We start from the raw sequence: 21,047 nt of genomic DNA on the forward strand, positions 1-21,047 counted from the left end.
TGTTAGGCTACAGGTCTGTTGCACCCATGGGTGGGATGTTTTCTTTCTCCATAATTTTCTTCATGACCCAAAAATCACTAGTGTTTTCCCAACAATTACTGCTTCATCCAGGCCTGTAAAGCCAACTTCTCCCCTTTCCATTTCTGCTCTGTTGGAAGTTGAAACCCTGAGGAGTTGGAGGAAGAAGGAAATGGAAGAATCTGCCCAACCCATCGGAACCCAGGCCCTGGACTCCACATTTTAGTCACCAATGAGTTCCTCAGTGTCAAAACTGTGCAGAGAGCTCTGTACCTGCTGTTTCTCTTCCCTCAGGAGCCTCTCTCACATGACGAAGAACACTCATTTCATTGCTTTTACTAATCTGAACCCACTGCCCTCTCCACCTCACCCCACTTCACCCACCTTCATCCACCTTCACGCTGCTCACTGTTCAGCCCACAGAACACCTGAGCCCTCATTTCCAGTAATTTCATACAGATGTCCACCGTTATCCCTGCTCTCGAGCACAGCATCTCCTGTGCCCATCCTGCACTTGCTCTCCTCTCACCCCGTTGGACACTGTCCCATCTCACCAGCTACTTCCATAGCCCCTCCTGATCTCTAAGACTCAAACTTCACCATTTCTTCTCTCATCTGCAGGCACAAGCTCCACAGTTTAGCTGCCCGTCTCCAAATTTCTGTCCATCCGAATGCTAACTGTCAGAAAATCTTCCCCTTCCCTCTATCTGAGAAATAGGTACAATGGGATGGGGTTGAACAGATAAATTTGAGAGTTTCAAATGCTATTAACCCTGGAAATTTGGGAAAAGCCTTAGAGAACCTGACTCTCAGGAAGAAGTGGGTCTGGCTTTGTGAGTTGAAATGAAGAAGTTGGGGAATTTTAACATAAACTACTTCACTGTTCTATCATACATGGGCTTGGTAGTAAATTGGAACAAAAAGATTCCATTTCCTGTTCCTCACTCCCTCTCTGGTCCTGTCCTAATGTGCTGGATGGATACGGGAGTTCTGGACTTGGGGACGTGGGGGACAGCCAGCTGCAGTGGATATCCTGCTGGCCTTAACCACAGCTTGTCACCATTATCCTCCTCTGCTCCTCTGGCCACCCCTGGTCAGGGGGAGGGGTCCTGCCTGGTTCTGTGGCAGGGGCCTCCACCTGGAGCATTCATCTACAGTGTGATCTTGGATCCCGGACACTGCAGACTAACCACCGTTTCCCCTTTCCGACTTTGACATTGAAATGTCGTCTAAATGACCCCTATATGAGACCCCTGTCCCTCCAAAATCATTCCAGACCACCAGGTACCATTGTGCCCTACAGACACACACACTGATTTCCTTCTCTCTCTGGTGGCAATAGTGGTCCCCGGGCAATGTTGGACCCCCAAAGCCTTTCTGTGGAGTGGGCCCACATGGAAAGCCCACTAAGGTCATTTTCTTGAGCTGGGCCCTGTAAGAGTAGCAGCTCTGCACTTACCTGGGGTGTCTGTGCCCTGAACCACAGGGGAACACAGCATTGCCAGGGACACCATCAGATTTGCCATCCAGAGGACCCCAGTGAATGGCAGGACCACCATCCTGGAGTTCGGGAAAGTGTAGAGAGAATTACAGTCAGAGTAGCTCTCACTCAATGTGCTTCACTCCTAAAATATTAGAGATGATGAGTTAGGACAGATTCATACATCCCCTGGGTGTGGCCAGATTCCAAAAAAGTAACCAATAGTAGGAACTGTCACTCTTTAGGCAGAGGTTTGGTGTAAAGCACATCGTATTTCCAGGTGTAAGATTCACTGGAGACAGTATAAGAAAAGGGATCCTCATTTTGAGCAACGGAGTAAGTCACGCGTTTTCGTTTTTAATATGTTTTCCTTGCTCTGGTACAGACACCAAGGCGTCATTCGCCCTCCACAGTGAATGCCACCCCCCTTGCATTCCCCAGAGCAAGTCCTAAGCAGTATGTTACAGATCTAGGGGATGAGATTGCCCACCCAGAAGTCTGAATTAGTCCTGGGGCTGCACACACAGTCATGCAGGGTCTGGAGTGCGTATTCTCCTCTCAGAGGTTCTGCTTGATCTCAGAGGTAGGTATTGAGGATACAGAATAGGGTCTCTGGGTTTTAATACCAGAGAAGACATGGAAGTAGGTGTACAATTTTGGGCAAATTCCTTGTCCTTTCTAGGCTACATTTTCTCATTTTTGAAATGGGGATGACAGCACCTGACTTCTTGGTAACTGTGAGGGTGAAGTGAGAGCATACATATAAAATGCCTCAGAAACTTAAAGATCTGAGTGTTTTTGAATAGGCCAATGAGCTTATCAGGGACCATCCTTTTTTTTGCAATTCAATATTTTTTTTGGTAACTTTTAAACACCAAATAATCCCCAACAAACAAATTTATAGAATTTTAGTTCCTGAATATAGAATATAGTTCCTGAAATGAAGTAAAATATACTCCCCGAACACAAACTTAAGAAAGAAAATGGCAAATGAGTATAATTTTCAACAGATTTATTAAGTACTTAAATATATAAAGTTATTTGACTTAGATTTTCCATTGGGAACAAGGATGCATTCTATTAATAGTAATGTGGTTAGACACAGGTTTAGAGTGAAATTTCCTGGCTGTGAAGCCCTTTCTTACTGTTTTCTGGCTTTCTGACTGTGGACAAGGCATTTAACCAGCTGTGGCTTAGTTTCCTCTCATGTAGAATGGAGATTATTGTGGAGCCTATGTCATTGGTTTATTGGGAAAACAAATTAGAATAATATTCAGTATTTGTGAATCTCTAAAACAGAGCCTTGCACATATCAGGTATCAAGAAACTTTCATTAATATAATGCAAGGCTAGTTCAGAACACCAAACAAGAAATACTCAAGGCTCAACTTCAAGGACATGTTTCTAAACAACCCCATTAAAAGGAAGGTGATTATGTCTCCATTTCAGTTTTCCACCTCTTAGTCCCGATCCCACGTAGGTTGAGGCTTTCTGGGCCATGTCAGTCCTGACAGTTGTCTCACTTCCTCTCCCAGCCATTCTAGCATGTTCTTTCCCAGCCACAGAGATGCCCCTTCTGACGTTTTTGGGTTGGCAGAGCCCATCAAGCTGTTCATCTCCACCCCTCCGCCCTCCACAGGGTACGGAACTAAGTCCAGGATTTAGCCCCCTGCTCTGCTCTGCCTCGTTTACTCCTCAGTGTCTGGCTCATGGCGGCCACTGCAGATGCCACCTGAAGACAGAAGGAGCCAGACCAGAGTCATGATGCTGAGGGCCATCACCCTGGCTGCCCTGCTGAGTCCCCATGGCACTGGGGCCATCAGGGGTGAGTGCTCAGGTGGGCCAGAGCGGGTGGGGACTACAGGAGGTTTTGTAGCCCACAGGCGCTGTTTCCATCCTGTGCCTCTTCTCTCTTCTTTTTCTTCTTCCGTGAGGTCATCTTTTACTTCCTCTCCTTCCATCAACAGTAATGGCCATCGTTTATTGAACACCTACCAAGTGCCAAATCTCATTTCATTTTCACAACAGCTTTTCAGCAAGATGTTTATTATTCTGATTTTAGAAGTGAAAAGGCTGAGGCTCAAAGAGAATAACAAATGTCTCATGAGCCCCAGGTCACAGCGCTGATGACTGAAGAGCCTCAGCTCTGCATCCTTCTCAGGACGGTCTCTCTCTTTGTCTCTCTGACATTTCAGAGAGGAACTTCTTGATAGGAGTCTGCAGTGTCTGTTTTTTACTTTCTCCTGGTTCATTCAGTTCTCAACCCACTGCATTGTCCCTTTGCCTCTCCCATCTCTGATGCCTCCATACAAACCAAGCCAGTGATCACTTCTCTATGTGTGTCTTACCTGTGTTATCAGTAATATTTGCAATGTGACCACTTCCTCCTTCCTGGACCTTTTCTCTTGTTCCTTGTCTTTTATGAACACACTTCCTCATTGTTTCTTCCTACTCTTTAAGCCTGTCCTTTTCAGCCTTTTAAAAAATATCCATATTTGCTGGGACCACACACTCAGATCCTGCTGTTATGCCTTTATGTACTTTTTCTTGGGTGACCTAATCCAAACTTATAACTTCCCCTACCATGAGGACTCGTACTCTACGTCACTCGTCCAGTCTAGCCCTTAGAGCTATCCACTTATTTCAATTTCCCTCAAATCAACTCTACGTTGTCCCCTGGAGATTGTCCTAAACTCAGAATGTCTTAAACAGAACATTTTCTCTTCTCTCAATCACTTTCTTATCCTCCATTACCTTTTCAGTCACCGAAGCCACAATTCTCCATATAGTCTGGTTCTCCTGGACTCCTTCACATCCCTGCTTCTACCACAATGATTACTGATTCCCGTGGCTTCTCATCTCTTTACTGCCATCCCAATCCACCTGCTCTCCTCCTTATTCTGTGTTACTGCCCCATCTACACACAAGTCACTTCCAACTTGATTGCTGAGAAGGCCTACTGGTCTTGCTTTCAAACTAGCCTCCTCCAATACATCTTTCCTGCTGTTGCCACCTCCAGGTACAAATCTGATCCTGTCACTCTCTTGATTCAGAGCCTTCCACGATTTCCTAGGAGCTGTGAAATAATGTCCAAACACCTGCAGTCGCACACAGGGCTAGTCGCAAGGGAGTCCCACACCCCTCTCAGCTTCATCACACGACTTGTACTTCTCCAAGCTCATTCGCAGCTCTCCACTCCTGAGCCCACTTCTCCTGCTAGAAATGCCATTTCCCCTTTCTCTCTTTGCTAACTGCAGGTGAACACCAGCTCTAAGAAGCCCCACTCAAATCTCATTTTGACTTTGATGCTGTCCTTTTGCTCCCAAACATGTGTATACCTTTTCATTACTCAGCAGTGATCAAACCATACTCGTATGTACAATAATTGTCTTTTCTTTGTCTTTCTCATTCTTTGGATTCCAAGCAGCTTGAGGACAAGCACCATGTCTTCTGAGTTTTACCTTTACAGCCTGGAGAGTGAAGCTTCACAACAAGTATTTCTTTGAATAAAAATTAACATTTTTGCTTCAAAATGTACAGACACTTAGTTCTAAGAATTTGTGAAAATGATAAAAATGAAATATCCTAAGTTTAACAAAGCACATCCATATAGCTAAGTCTGTACTCCATTTGCTCTCTCTTTTTTTTCTTTCAGCGTTTTTTCTGTGGGCGAGTGATTCTCTAGACACTAAATTAAATGGAGGACCCCAAGCAGTCATATGTGATGATGAATCCTGTCACTAGAAGTGTCTAAGGAGAGAATTGGTTTTCCAGTGTTGGGGCTATTCGGGGGAATCTTTAATTAGGGAGTTAGACCACTGAACCCTGCAATGTCATTTCTACTTAGTTCCTCTACCTTTTTCAACCCCAAACGCTCTCATTTTTATTGTTTTCCTGTAATACTAATAGATTTTTTTTTTGGTCAACCCTTTGTTGCTTCTTACAAATCAGTTAAAACTAAGATACTATCCCATAGGTGTTTTAAATACAACAACTTTTGTTTCCAATGGAAACTACACTTAAAAACATAAATTCAACAAGAAAACTTGTGAATGTTGTGTGAGTATTAAAACTTTTAAATTCAATATGCCTAAAATGAATGTGTTATGAACAAAATTACATAGCCTACCATTTTTTATTAAATGAAGAAAGTAACTTGAAGTCTATCAATAGCACCAAGACTCTGGAGGTCTTTTCATTTCCTTCACTACTGAATAAAATTTCCACTCTGAAAAATTTTTGTTCCCTTCTCCCCTCTTCCCTGCCCCACTCTGTGATTTGAGAACTAATTATATGTCTGATCTTGTAAGGATTCTGAGATCTCGTGGAAGTGGAGTAAGGAGGACGATTCAATATTACTTCTACCAGGAGTTGTGTTATCTTGAGCCAGTTACCTAACCTCTGTGGTCAGTTCCCTAAATATGCAAAATAAGGCTCTCCATAGTGGGAGTGGTGGTGAAGATTCAGTGAATAAGTTGAAAACATAGTAAGTATTCAGTAAATATTATCTTATTGTGCCCAATATTGTTACTGTTGTACTGGAGTGACAGATGCTTAAGTCTTCAAGAACAAGAGAAACAACATAAATTTTCAATAAGTCATTTCTCTCATTGTTTTCTCCCATTTCTTGTCTTGTCTTGTCTTGTCTTGTCTTGTCTTGTTTTGTCTTGTCTTGTCTTCTCTTCTCTTCTCTTTCATGTTGCATTTCTCATATTCTGTGGTATTCCTTCAAGTTCCCAATAACCTTCCCTTTATTTACTTGCTTTCTGTATTCCGTTTACTTTTCCTACTTATCGACCCATTCTCCAAACTCCCTTCTTCCACTTCATGCAGTCCATGTGTCAACCTATGCCGAGTTTGTCCAGACACACAGGCCCTCTGGGGAGTACATGTTTGAATTTGATGGGGATGAGCAGTTCTATGTGGACCTGGATAAGAAGGAGACTGTCTGGCACCTGCCGGAGTTTATTCATGCCTTTGATTATGATGCTCGGAGGGGTATTGCTGACATTGTCGTGGCGAGGAAGAACTTGAACACCTTGATCCAACGGTCCAACTACACCAGGGACACAAGTGGTACTGCTTTCTTTTGCTTGTTCTTCTACAGCCCAGCTGCAGGGGTGGGAGAGTCCCTCTGCTACACAGAGAATGGGAACCCAGATGCCCACTCATGATGAGTGGGCAGTACTCGGTCCACAAAGCAGGGCACAAAGGCTGTCAGAGTAGGCATATTTTCTTCTTATTCAAGAAACGTTGGGTTGAGGGAAGCCAGGTCAGAAGCATGAGAAGCTGGGATTCTGGCCTGGGAGCCCTGGGAGCAGGGGGAAGAGCCTGAGACAGGTGAACCCTAATCTGGAGAACATTGGGCTTGAGGTGGGGGAGCCTTTGAGATGCAGCCAAAGGCAGTAGACTCACCAGGTCCTGTGCCTCCTCAGAGCCCCCTGAGGTGACTGTGTTTTCCAAGGAGCCTGTGGAGCTGGGTCAGCCCAACACTCTCATCTGTCACGTGGACAAGTTCTTCCCACCTGTGCTCAATGTCACATGGCTGCGCAATGGGCAAACGGTAACCGAGGGGGTGGCTGAAACCATCTTCCTGCCTAGCACAGAATTCAGATTCCACAAGTTCCACTACCTGACCTTCCTTCCCACGGCCAATGACGTCTACGACTGCCAGGTGGAACACTGGGGCCTGGACGAGCCACTCCTCAGGCACTGGGGTATGGAGCTCTCTCCCTTTGCCAATACCATCCTGATATCATCTTATTTCCAGGAGCCACCTCTCTCAGCACCTACTTTCCTTAAAACCATGGTTTGTTGTCACTTTGTCCAAATGTCACCATCCCATGCTTTCTAATTCTAATTCTATGTCCTCACACCTGAGGCCAGCTCCTGCTCTCTGCACCTTCTGACTCCATCTTTCCTTTGTGCCCTAGAGGCCCAGGAGCCGATCCAGGTGCCTGAGATGGTGGAGACTGTGGTCTGTGCCCTGAGGCTGGTGGTAGGCCTGGCAGGAATCATCACTGGCATCATCATCCTGAAGACCAGGCGACCTGACAGCATTTGCGGGTTCAGGGGCCCCTGTGAGTCATCTCGGATGTGGGGGTATTAGGGACACCATGGAAAGAGGAGGTGGCATGTTATGGGGGGTGGATGTGTTACCTAGCAAGGGTCCACTGCCCTATGTGCATAGAAGCCAATACTATGGCACTGGCTTTTGAAAGAAGAAAAGGCTTTTATTTGACTGGCAAGGAGATAGGAGGCAAGGCTCCAATCTCTCTCTCTCTGATCCAGGTTTCGGGGCAGGGTTTTAATGGGTAATAGTTAAGGGTTTACAAGTGTTGCTTATAAGTGATGTATCCAAGGTTTAAACTTTGGTTCTGGGTCTTCTTAAAGCAGGATAGACCAGTTTGAGCTGCTTCTGCTTTACAGGTGGGAAGGAGAAACACTTCAATGGGGGTTCTTTGGGCCCTTTATGGTTTAGAGTCACTGAGCTAGATGAAAACAATAACAAATACCATGATAAAGAACATCAGCAGAGTTCCTTACTGTGTACCAGGCACTATTCTAGATGATTCTTATGTGTTCACTTATTTATATAGAGGGGACACAGACATGAGGAGAGGTGAAGAAATCTGTCCAAGATCACACAGCTTGAAAGATACAGAGCCTGGATTTGAACCTGGGCATGGGGGGAAGGGGCTCCAGAGGCTTACTATTGTACTGGAGTGACAGATGCTTAAGTCTTCAGGAACAGGAGAAACAACATGAATTTTCAGTAAGTCATTTCTTTCACTGTTATCCAATATGTAGATTATATCAGCAGCAGCCAGTATATCTCTCCCTTACAATCTTCAAAGCCTTGATTTTCTTCTGTTTTTATAGTGATGTCTAGAACCTCCAATACTAGTTAGATTTTTTTTTTAAAAAGCAATTTAACTTTATTTTTTAAATAATCTTTTATTTTTTCAATTACAATTGACATACAATATATTAGTTTCAGGTATATAACATAGTGATTAGACATTTATATGTTATAACTTACAAAGTAATCACCCTAATAGATCTAGTACCCATCTGATATCATACATAGTTATTACAATATTATCAACTATATCCTTTATGCTATACTTTACATCCCCCTGACTATTTTGTAACTACCAATTAGTACTTTTTAATCCCTTCCTCTTTTTCACCCATACCGCAACACCCCTCCTATCTGGCAACCATCAATATGTTCTCTGTATCTATGAGTTTCTGTTTTTTGTTTGTTTGTTTGTTTTTAAGATTTTATTGGGGAAGGGGAACAGGACTTTATTGGGGAACAGTGTGTACTTCCAGGCCTTTTTCCCAAGTCAAGTTGTTGTCCTTTCAATCTTAGTTGTGGAGGGTGCCGTTCAGCTTCAAGTTGTTGTCCTTTCAGTCTTAGTCGTGGAGGGCGCAGCTCAGCTCCAGGTCCAGTTGCTTGTTGTTAGTTGCAGGGGGCACAGCCCACAATCCCTTGCGGGAGTCAAGGAATCGAACCAGCCACCTTGTGGTTGAGAGCCCACTGGTCCATGTGGGAATCAAACTAGTAGCCTTCGGAGTTAGGAGCACGGAGCTCCAACCGCCTGAGCCACAGGGCCGGCCCAGTTTTGCTTTTTTTATTTGTTTTTTAATTTTGTCCTTTAGATTCCACATATAAGTGAAATCATATGGCATTTGTCTTTCTCTGTCTGACTTACTCCACTCAGCAAAATACCCTTTAGGTTCACTCTTGTTGTTGCAGATGGCAAGATTTCATTCCTTTTATGGTTGAGTAATGTTCCATTGCATATATGTACTACCTCTTCTTTATCCATTCATCCATTGATGTATACCCAGGATGCCTCCATATCATGGATATTGTAAATAATGCTGCAATGAACATATGGGTACACATGTCCCTTCGAAGTAGTGTTTTGGGTTTTTTTGGATAAATACCCAGAAGTGGAATTACTGGGTCCTACTTTGTCTCTTTTATAGCTTTTGTATTAAAGTCGATTTTGTCTAGTGTAAGTATTACTTCCCCAGTTTTTTTGTTTCTATTTTCTTTCTTTTTTAAAAAGATTTTTTTTTAATTGGGGAAGGGGAACTGGACTTTATTGGGGAACAGTGTGTAGTTCCAGGACTTTTTCCAAGTCAAGTTGTTGTCCTTTCAATCTTAGTTGTGGAGGGCGCAGCTCAGCTCCAGGTCCAGTTGCTGTTGCTAGTTGCAGGGGGCACAGCCCAGCATTCTTTGTGGGAGTCCAACCGGCAACCTTGTGGTTGAGAGGACGCGCTCCAACTGACTGAGCCATCTGGGAGCTCAGCGGCAGCTCAGCTCAAGGTGCCGTATTTAATCTTAGTTGCAGATGGCACAGCCCAACATCCCTTGTAGGAGTCAAGAAATTGAAATGGCAACCTTGTGGTTGAGAGCACACTGGCCCATGTGGGAATTGAACCGGCAGCCTTCGGCATTAGGAGCACAGAGCTCCAACAGCCTGAGCCACTGGGGCCAGCCCCTGTTTCTATTTTCATGAAATATTTTTCATCCCTTTACTTTCAGTCTGTGTGTCTTTCAATCTAAAGTGATCCTCTTGCAGGCAGCATATGTAAGGGTATTGTTTCTTAACCATTCAGAGACCGTGTCTTTGACAAAGCATTCAATCCACTTACATTTAAAGTAATTGTTGGTAGATATTACAGTTATTGCCATTTTGTTATTCATATTTTTTATCTTCCTCCTCCTCTTTCTCCTTTTCTCTCTCCTTCACCTTCTTCTTCAATAAGACCCTTCAACATTTCTTGTAGTACTGATTTGGTGGTGATGAACTCCTTTAGCTTTTTCTTGTCTAGGAAGCTCTTTATCTGTCCTTTGATTTAAATGATAGCTTTGCTGAATATAATAATCTTAGTTGTAGGTTCTTGCTTTTCATCACTTTGAATATTTCCTGCCAAATCCCTTCTGGCCTGCAAAGTTTCTGTTGAGAAATCAACTGACAGTTTTATGGGAGCTCCCTTGTAGGTAAGTAACTGCTTTGCTCTTGCTACTTTTAAGATTCTCTCTTTGTCTTTAACATTTGGCATTTTAACTATAATGTGTCGTGATGTGGGCCTCTTTGGGTTCATCTTGCTTGGGACTCTGCACTTCCTGAACTTGTATGTCTATTTCCTTCTTCAAGTTAGGGAAGGTTTCCATCATTAATTATTTCTTCAAATAGGTTTTCAATTCCTTGCTCTCTCTCTTCTCCTTCTGGTACTCCTATTATGTAAATGTTGGTACACTTGATGCTATCCTTAAGAGGCCCCTTAAGCTATCTTTGTTTTTTGGATTCTTTTTTTCTTTTTGCTGTTCTGGTTGGGTGTTTTCTGCTACCTTACCTTCTAAATCACTGATTCAGTCCTCTGCTTCATCTAATCTACTGTTGATTCCCTTTAATGTATTCTTCATTTCAGTTATTGTATGCTTTATTTCTGGAGATTTGTTTTCTATCTCCATTTTTATGTTTCCTAGCTCTTTGTTAAAATTATCCCTGAGTTCATTGAACATCTTTATAACCAGTGGTTTATTTTTTATTTTTTATGAGTGAGAGATTTTCTTTTTTTTAAATTATATTGGGGAACAGCATGTTTCTTCAGGGCCCATCAACTCCAAGTTGCCCTTCAATCTAGTTGTGGAGGGCGCAGCTCAGCTCCAAGTCCAGTTGCCATGTTTAATCTTAGTTGCAGGGGGCGCAGTCCACCATGCCATGTGGGAAATGAATTGGCAACATTATTGTTGAAAGCTCATGCTCTAACCAACTGAGCCATGTGGTCGCCCTTCTGGAAGTTCAGTGGCAGTTGATCGTCTTCAATCTACTTGTGGAGGGCACAGCTCACTGGCCCATGTGGGAATTGAACTAGCAACCCTGTTGTTCAGGGTTTGCACTCTAACCAACTGAGCTATGCGTCTGCCCTGTAACCAGTGTTTTGAACTCTACATGTGTTAGATTGCTTGTCTCCATTTTGTTTAGTTCTTTTTCTGGAGTTTTGTTCTATTCTTTCATTTGGGACACGATTTTTTGTCTCATCATTTTGGCTGCCTTCCTGTATTTATTTTTATGTATTAGGGACTGCTGATGTGTCTCCTGGCCTTATGTAGTAGGTGCCCTGTGTGGCCCAGTAGTGCAGTCTCCTTGGTCACCTAAACTGAGTCCTCCAGGTATGTTTGTTGTGTGGGTTGTGTGTGCCCTTTTGTTGTAGTTGAGCATTGGTTGCTATTTGCATGTCATTAGAAGGGATTGACCCATGGGTTTATCCGTTGTGAGGACAGTTGTGACTACAGTGGAGGAGCTGTTGTAAAGGCGCTTACACTATGGAGTAGGATTCACTTTAGCAAGGCTCTGGTGCCTGCCCCGTCTGCCTTTTTAGTATATCATCCTTGGAGGCAGCTGAGTGGTGGGTACTCTGTTCAGTCTGAAGCTGGCCACCGGGCATGCTGGTCCCAGGGCCTCCTGGAAGGGACCCCACTGCATGCCAGGTTCAGCAGTGGCCTGTGTCTTGCCTGGGACCACCTGGCATGAGCCACAAAACAATCTACAGGTGGCCGCCACCCACACTGGGCTCAGACGTGCCTTGAGAGGCCGAGTAACAAACTGAGACTGGCTGCTACTAGTGGCAGGTTTGGGGTTCCTCAGCCAGAGGTGTGGGCCATGCTGAAGTCAGATGCTGTTGGTTTTGGGTTTAGTGAACCTTGAGAGATTTTAGGAAAGTCTGCAACATGAGCCAAGACAGCCCATTTTTATGGAAAAGCCACTGGAAGCAGCTTGGGTGGGCCTGCAAGTGGTTGGGGCAGGTTCTCAGGGAATCATCAGGGCAGAGTGAACAGAGTTAGACAGTTTGCTGGAGACTCAGATATGGCACCCGCCTTCATTTGCATACCAGGAGTGGGGAGGCCTCAAAAAAGAAACAATTGATTCTGCCAGCACTTCTGTCTGGGAGAAAGCTGCACCTCCAGCCTTCATCCTGAAGCCAGACAATACAGTTCCTCCCCATGTGTCCCTGGTGCCTTTTGAGCTGCTGCCCAGTGCTGGAGCTCAGAGTGAGTCTGTTGGCAAATAAGTCTCTGCACAGGCCTTTTAAGAGGAATGCCTGGGACTCCCGCCACTCTTCATCTCACTCAACCACAATCTCCACTGGTTTTCACAGCCAGAAGTTGTGGGGACTTCTCTTCCTGGCACTGGAACCTTGGGCTGGGGAGCCTGGTGTGGGGCTGGGACTCCTCACTCCTCTAGGGGGGACTCTGCAGCTGAGATATCCCTCCTGATTTTCCATAGTCACACATAGGTATGAGACCAACTTGTTCCTCATCTCTGCCCCTCCTATCAGTCTTGAGGTGGCTTCTTCTGTATATCATTAGTTGTAGGACTTATGTTTAGCTAGACATCAGGTGATTCTCAATGATGGTTGTTCTGTAGTTTAGTTGTAATTTTGATGTGGTCATGAGAAGAGGTGAGCACAGTGTTTACCTACTCAACCATCTTGATCAGAAATCCTAATTAGACATTTGTAATAATAAAGGGCATCCTACCTTTTGCATAATCTCAAAGGGAATGTATCTAATTGCTCTATAAATATATTTGCTATAGATTTTTGGTTTATAGTTTTTACCATGTGGTGAAATTTATCAGATTCTGTTCATACATTTATTGAGTTGAATTTAGTTGACATTAATATTAATTTTCTTTTTTGGTTTACTAATTTTTTGGTCATATTGTAAGTTTCTTGACATTGAACTATCATTGCATTCCTAGGATTTTTGTGTAGGTCTCAGCCTATCAATACTGATGCTATCAGGTAGGAATGCCTGAGGCACTAACCTGGGCCCCACAGACATTCCAACAACCAGAGCCAATGTTGTGGCTGGACTGGCCCTTGTCCGTCTATTATATTGCAAGATGCATCTCAGTAACGACCATCAGGGAACTTTGAAAAAACAAAACAAAACAAGATTTATTACTGATATGTTGTAGAAGATATACAGCATCATGTCCAGGGCAGCACAGTGAGGTTTCTGGGAGGGAGGGAGAGGGGGATCAATTTGGGGGTCTTCCTTTATTGGGGTTGAGGGTGTGGTGCCAGGGTTTCACAGGTTGACTATTTATTGGTGAATTTAAAACAGTAGAGCAAGAATTAAAGCAAGGGAAGGGAAAAGCAAGGTCACTCAAGCAGTCAGTTATCTAGGTCAGCCAGAGGTTTCTAAAAGGGGAGCTTCATGGGTGGAGCGGTCTGGCTTTCTCTGGTTGTGTAGCCAGCAATATGTATATTTGAGGTAAATGACTTTGAATAGATGCCTCTGCAATCAAAGGCTTAATGTCAGGCACTTACATTACAATAAAAAAAGCTAATTGTAAGGCATCTACGTTATACTGGGATCAATCTTATTTGCTCAAAATGAATTATTTTTGTATGGATGAAATTATTTCATTATTTTCTTCTCTTGCACTATCCTTAGCTCTCTCTGGAAATAAAGATGCATCAGCCTCATAAAATGAATTGGAAAACTTTTGTTTATTTCTATGTTTTAGAATAACACATAAAGGAGTGGGATGATTTGTGTGCTTTTTTTTCTTCACAGTAACAACCAGATTTGTGGCTAATGCTCCAGTCACAGAGTACAGGCATTGGATCTTAACAATCATGTATAAATAAATAATAATGAGGTTTTGGAAGCCAAGTGTTTTAAATGAATTAAAGCTGTGTTATCTGTTAACCTAGTAACAACTTTCCAATTGAACAGATTACAGATGGGTAGCAAACCCAACAGTAAGAAGAATCTAAAAGACTATAATGAGTATGTTGTCTTTTCAGGGATTTTCATTGTTTCTGTCAGGGAAAGAACGCTTGCTGCTAGAATGGCTCCTGTGATCCCCAAATGTTTGTTCTCTATACCATGGGTGCATTACCAAAGATTAGGGGCAGATTCTTTTCTGGTCAGGGTAGGACTTACCAGGTTCCAGTTTTTGGAAAGAGCTGAAAAGAGGACCAAAGAAATCTGGGACTTACTCTCCTTAGGGATGCCACTGACATGTCACTTCACTACAGCCTGTTTGCTTTTTGCCTTGACAAAGTTGCAAGGGTATAATGTTATGGGACACCTCATTGATCTAAGGGCTGTCACTGAGGAATGATTTGTTTTTGAAATGTGGTTGAACTTTCCCACCTGCAATGTTATCAAGACAGGGGTCTTTGGGAAGGTATTCTTTGCTTCTCAGTTCAGTGTCTTTGATGTTCATTACTCTATTTTAGTTTTCTATTTCTTTTTGTAGTTTTGATCTTTCTAGAAATTTATCCATCTCATCTAAAATTTCAGACTTATTGGCATAGCATTGTTCATAACAATTTTTCTTTTCATTTAAAAATGCATGTATATATAATTATTTCTCCTTTTCATTCTGAATCTCCTACATTTTCCTGAACAGTCTCTCAGAGGACTATAAGACTCTTTAAACGTTCCATTGAATCAAAATTTGATTTTGTTTATCTTCCCTACTTTTTTTCTATTTCATTGATCTTGCCCTGTCTGTTATTTACATACTACTTTGCTTTTCCTGTTTTTCTACATTTTCAACCTCTTACTGGAAATGATTAGCTCATTTATTTTCAGGCTTCCTTTTCCTAATAAATTTGTTTAAAAGCTAGACGTTTCCTTTGAGCTATTGCTTTTGATATGTAAGTTTTCATTGAGTACTAAGTCTTCCATCATTTGTACTTTCATTCCCCTTGTTATTTCCTTGCATGTTTTAGGTATATGCAATTAATTTATTTATATTTTTAAATTGATTTAGGATTCAATTGCATTATGGCTAAAAACAAAGTTTATGTGATATTAATTTGAACATACTGAGGTTTCCTTTGTGGCATACTAAATGTTAAGTTTTCAAAAATATTCCATGTTTACTTGAAAATAATGTGTATGTTATATTCTCTTTGTTGGTGGTAGAGTTCTCTATGTAACTAATTATTTGAGGCTTTTAATTGTGTTATTCAGATCACCTATAACTGTTTATTTTCTCTTTGCTTCAGCTCTTAGTTTTTGAGGATATGTTAAAATCTCTAGCTACTATATTAGGTTTTCCATTTTTAGAGTCTTTTCCATGTACTTCTGTCATTTGTTGTTTTTTTTTTTAAAGATTTTATTGGGGAAGGGGAACAGGACTTTATTGGGGAACAGTGTGGACTTCCAGTCAAGTTGTTGTCCTTTCAATCTTAGTTGTGGAGGGTGCTGTTCAGCTTCAAGTTGTTGTCCTTTCAGTCTTAGTTGTGGAGGGTGCAGCTCAGCTCCAGGTCCAGTTGCCCTTTAGTTGCAGGGGGCACAGCCCAAGGGGAGTGGAACCAGCAACCTTGTGGTTGAGAGGACACGCTCCAACCAACTGAGCCATCCGGGAGGCAGCTCAGCTCAAGGTGCCGTGTTCAATCTTAGTTGCAGGGAGTGCTGCCCTCCATCCCTTGTGGGAGTCGAGGAGTTGAACTGGCAGGCAACCTTGTGGTTGAGAGCCCACTGGCCCATGTGGGAATCAAACCGGCAACCTTCGGAGTTAGGAACATGGAGCTCTAACCACCTGAGCCACCCGGCCGGCCCCAAATCATTTGTTGTTCTTATATTTTGAGGTTTTATTTTCAGGGACATATGTGTTCGTGACTATTATAGTTTTTTTTTTTCTTTTGCTTTTAATTTTCTTTTGGCAGATACTAGATTTGTTATGTCAGCTATGTTTGTTTCATATCTGCCTGAAATATATTTTTTTATTATTTCAACCTTTTTATATTCTCTTATTATGTTTGAATTTATTAGATCTTGTTGAAAATACAATCTGAGGATTTCTTCTTTTTAGTTGGTTAGCCAATTTATAGCAATTATTATTATATTAAAACTTTATTATCATATTATTAAAATGTATTTAATATACTTCATTCTTATTCATTTTTCTCATTTCTTCTATGCTATGCCAAATTCTGCTGTTATAAAAGTTGTATGTTCTAATTATACTTATAAAATGGTTTATCTTAATTTACATTTATTTACTGTATTGATTTTTAAAAAACCTGATGAGTTCCTGTATTCTCTCTGCTTCGTAAAAAAGACAAGTACTTTGCAGTACTTTTGTTTTCCCCTATTATTACCACTTACCACCTCCTCTATGTTGATATTAACTACAGTTTTAGTTTTTTAAATTTATTTATTTATTTATTTATTTATTTATTTATTTATTTATTGGGGAACAATGTGTTTCTCCAGGATGTCAAGTCATTGTTTTTTCAATCTAGTTGTATGTGTGTGTGTGTGGAGGGGCGGGGTAGGGGTGCAGCTCAGCTCTAAGTCAAGTCATTGTTTTCAATCTAGTTGTGGAGGGCACAACTCACTGGTGACCCTGGTGTTATGAGCACCCACTCCAATCACTGAGACATCCGGCTGCCCACTGGCAGCTCAGCTCTAAGCTCAAGTTGTTGCTTCTCACTGGTCCTTGTTTTTTTTTTTTTAATTAATTTTATTGGGGTGACAATTGTTAGTAAATTTACATAGATTTCAGGTGTACAATTCTGTATTACATCGTCTATAAATCCCATTGTGTGTTCACCACCCAGAGTCAGTTCTCCTTCCATCACCATATATTTGATCCCCCTTACCCTCATCACCCACCCCCCACCCCCTTACCCTCTGGTAACCACTAAATTATTGTCTGTGTCTATGAGTTTTTGTTTCTCATTTGTTTGTCTTGTTCTTTTTGGTTTATATACCACATATCAGTGAAATCATAGGGTTCTCTGCTTTTTCTGTCTGACTTATTTCACTTAGCATTATACTCTCAAGATCCATCCATGTTGTCACAAATGCTCCTATATCATCTTTCCTTAACGCCGAATAGTATTCCATTGTGTATATATACCACAACTTCTTTATCCATTCATCTATCGAAGGACATTTTGGTTGTTTCCATGTCTTGGCCACCGTAAACAAAGCTGCAATGAACATTGGCGTACACGTGTCTCTATAGAGAAATGCTTTTATATTTTGGGGGTAGATACCCAGGAGAGCCATTGCTGGGTCATATGGTAATTCTATTCGTAATTTCTTGAGGAACCTCCACACTGCCTTCCATAGCGGCTGCACTCACTGGTCCTTGTTGTTAAGAGCTTGTGCTCTAACCAACTGAGCCATCCGGCCGCCCCTTTGATTTGTTTTAAACACAGTTTTTCCTACCTTTTAAAAAATTCAGTCATAAGATAAACTTTGTTGAATAATTTGATATTTCTTATTTCCCACATTTCTTAGAGCATCCTCTTGGATGTGTTTCTCTTGTTTTTTGGGGGGGAGAGGAGGGTACTTTTTCTAAAAATATTTTAAAAGTGGTTCTTTGACTAGCCAAATATCTAAGGTTGAAATGTTCAAGAATATCTACATTGCATTAAAATGACCTTTGTTGGGGTATGTATTTTGGGATCGAATGTTCTTTTTCTTCACATCTATGAAAGTAACAGCCCATTGCCTGCTGGCATTAAACGTTGTTGATAAGAATGATGTCTATCTCATTCTTGTTCTTTTACAGATGGATCTGTTCTTGTTCTTTTATGAGTGGAACTTCTCTCTCTGCAAGTGTTTAGAATTTTCTTTGTTTTTGAAGTTCTTAGTTTCCTTATAGTATATCTAGATATGTGTGTTTTTTAAAGATATGCATTTCTAAATAATTTATTTGTCACTCAATGCACCATTTCAAACTAAATTATTTCATCTTTCTTTAAACACTAGACAGCTCTTCTTTTTTCCAGACATTTCATCTCTCTTTACTTTTCATCTCCTACTTTCTTAGTGTCAAATTATCAAGATATCAGAATGTCTATTTCTATTCTTCATGTCTCATAGCTTTTCTTTTATATTTCCTATTATTTATTCTCTCATACTGACATCAGGAGTTTCTCAGTCTGACTGTGTATTTATTAATTATTGTCCCACTGCAAAAGTCCCACTAGTTATCTCATTTTAATGTTCTTTGTTCCAACCATTATTAAAACTCAATATTTCTGCTGGATTTATTGGTTTCTTGTTTTTACTTCAAATAACCAATATCCTTCTTTACCTCTCTCCTTAAACCCTTTTTACTGTCAACAGAAGACATATGTAAGAAATACACAAAACAATAATGTACAGCCAATGATTATCAAGCCAACACTTATATAACTAGTATCTAGGTCAAGAAATAGAACATTGCCAGCATCCCAGAGGCCCTGTTTTGACCAGAAGATAATTGGTGAACTTTGCAGGAACCAGAAGCTTTTTTTGTCTATAATGCCTAGCATAGTTCCTGGTACATAGGAGGTCCTCAGTACATGTCTCTGGTGTAAATGAGTAATTACTTACTTATTTAATACGTACGCACTGAATACTTTCTAACCTCCAAAGACTCCAACTCATTTGATTCCAAATCACATATCCATGTGACGTGCTTTGGACAATGGAATGTGAGAACTGATGTGTTATTTCCAGGAGGGATCATTAAGAGCCAGTGTACAGAGTCACTAGGTTCTCTTCACTCAGCTGGAGAGATTATGCGAGCAGATGCTGAGATAAAGGTCTGTCAACCTGGCTCCCCGAGTACCTGTGATCGCCAGAGCTGCTCTGCTGACTCTCACTGGACATGTGGCATAAGCAAAAACTAGATATCAGGGAATTTTTTACTTCAGCTCTGTTATATTATTCTTACTGTACAAAAGGCATAGAAAGAGAGGCATTCACAGAGACTTAGAAGAAGCAGAGAGGCAGGAAAATTACAAAAATATTTCATCACACATGTCAAGGGAGCAGCAATTTCAGGAAGGAGGACATAGTTACTAATGTTAGATGTTCACAAGCTGTAGCTAAGGGACGTGTCACTGAGCCTGGTAGTAAATGGCTATTGGCGCCCCGCTGTGCAGGCTCCCACGGTGTGCAGCTACCTCCTCCAACTTTCGTCAGCTCGCTGTTGGGCTTCGCTGCCTTTGGAATTTCAGAACGTGTGGGCTGTGGAGAGCTGGAGGGAGGGAAATGACATGTCCCTCAGGTGCCCCTGACTTCTCACTGATCCTCATCTGGGGCTAGCAACATCTGCTGGGAAGACCACCTTCTCCTTAGGGGCCTACGAGGGAAGAAAATGAAGGGAGTAGCTGTAAAGGGGTAGAGGATGCAATGCTGCATTGAGAGTCCTAACCCCCTATGTTTATCCTGCTGCAGGTGACAAGCTTTCCGTGACAGAAGAGGACATAGGGGAGACCCCAGGGTCAGGTCTACTTTAAAGCTTGAATCGCTTTGAATCTCTGCTCAACACCTCCAAACCCCTCCAATTCCTGCCTGTATGTGATCCTACTCACACGTAGCAACTTGCAAAGTCCTGACACATAGAAAGTACTCAATAAATGTTGAAATTTGAAGTGTGGTGAAAAGTGGTCCCCACCCTGGATGGTCTCTAAGCCCCGGTCTCTTCTGGGACTTCTCCCTACATAGCATCCTTCCTGAGAAATCCCAGAGACCTATAAATACCTGTGTGTCACAGCTAGATGTGTCTGGTGCCTTCTTTGCGACTCCAGGGCCTTTCTCCGGTCTCTCTATACTTCACTTTCTATGAACATGTATCCTGGACCTGCAATATAGGTGCGGACACTGGTGTCTGACTCTGCCAGGAGGCAGGTCTAGAGAATGTTCACTCTGCCCTGGGTACATCTCTAGCCTACAGTGTGAGGTAGAGACAACAAGGATGGTTGGTGCTCACTATGCAGCTGATTTACCCTGAACTATTCCTCACATCATCTCTGTGCAACGCTCACCTCCTTTGAACCCCCTGTCTTATTTCACCCAGAATTCTGATTGCTTCTGACTTCCGGGGCTTCCCACCTCTTCTAGGCCCACTAGACCCACTATTTTGCAGGAATTTCTCATAGTAAAGGTATTAAGTCCTTAGTGACTTAATGTTTTCTTTTACACCATAGCCCTCTCCCAGAACACAGAGACGTCTAAGAAGGGGCTGGGTCCAGGAGAAGGACAAGCGCAGTGTCATCTATACCGTATCCACTGATATCCCCGCCCCATCCCGCCAAGCTTTACTTTATTCCTCCCATTTTCTTCCAGGAGCATTTGCAATCAGCTTTGAAGATCCCCAGTATGTTATCTGGTTTACTGATGTATAAATCCCAGTTGTGGATTAAAGTCATATCTCTCCCACAAGGTACCTGGCCCAGAGCAAAGTGTGGAAATATAGATGAGAATCTGTTTCAGTTGTAGAATTTTAACATAAACCACTTTACCATTCTGTCATGCATGATCTGGGTGGTGAACTGGAACTAGAAATTAAGAAGTGCAAGGAGGAACCCAGAAGTCATAATTTTAAATTTTGCATAAGAGGCAACTTGAGGAGGAGGCCATTTCCTGTTTCTCATTCCATCTCTGGCCCTGTCCTAATGGGCTGGATGTGGCAGTTCTGGACGTGGGGACGTGGGGGGCAGCCAGCTGCAGTGGGTATCCTGCTGGCCTTAACCCCAGCTTGTC

At 42.2% G+C, this 21,047-nt stretch overlaps 2 protein-coding genes across 2 annotated transcripts in view; one reads left to right on the plus strand and one right to left on the minus strand.

The window, feature by feature from the left end:
* LOC308494688 (HLA class II histocompatibility antigen, DP beta 1 chain-like) overlaps positions 1 to 21,047 on the minus strand; it is a gene marked incomplete at both ends in the record, with an annotated part of 35,479 nt that overhangs the window by 11,437 nt on the left and 2,995 nt on the right. The gene's annotated exons all lie outside the window — the stretch shown is intronic.
* On the plus strand, positions 3,224 to 19,801 carry LOC308495489 (HLA class II histocompatibility antigen, DP alpha 1 chain; the record flags this gene model as incomplete). The annotated part of the gene is made up of 5 exons (XM_081043831.1): positions 3,224 to 3,323; positions 6,332 to 6,574; positions 6,934 to 7,215; positions 7,432 to 7,578; positions 19,740 to 19,801. The coding sequence occupies 5 exons, from the start codon at positions 3,224 to 3,226 to the stop codon at positions 19,799 to 19,801; spliced, it is 834 nt and encodes a 277-aa protein (XP_080899957.1).

Source organism: Rhinolophus hipposideros (genome assembly GCF_964194185.1).
Source record: "Rhinolophus hipposideros genome assembly, chromosome: 3".
Taxonomy (NCBI): domain Eukaryota; kingdom Metazoa; phylum Chordata; class Mammalia; order Chiroptera; family Rhinolophidae; genus Rhinolophus; species Rhinolophus hipposideros.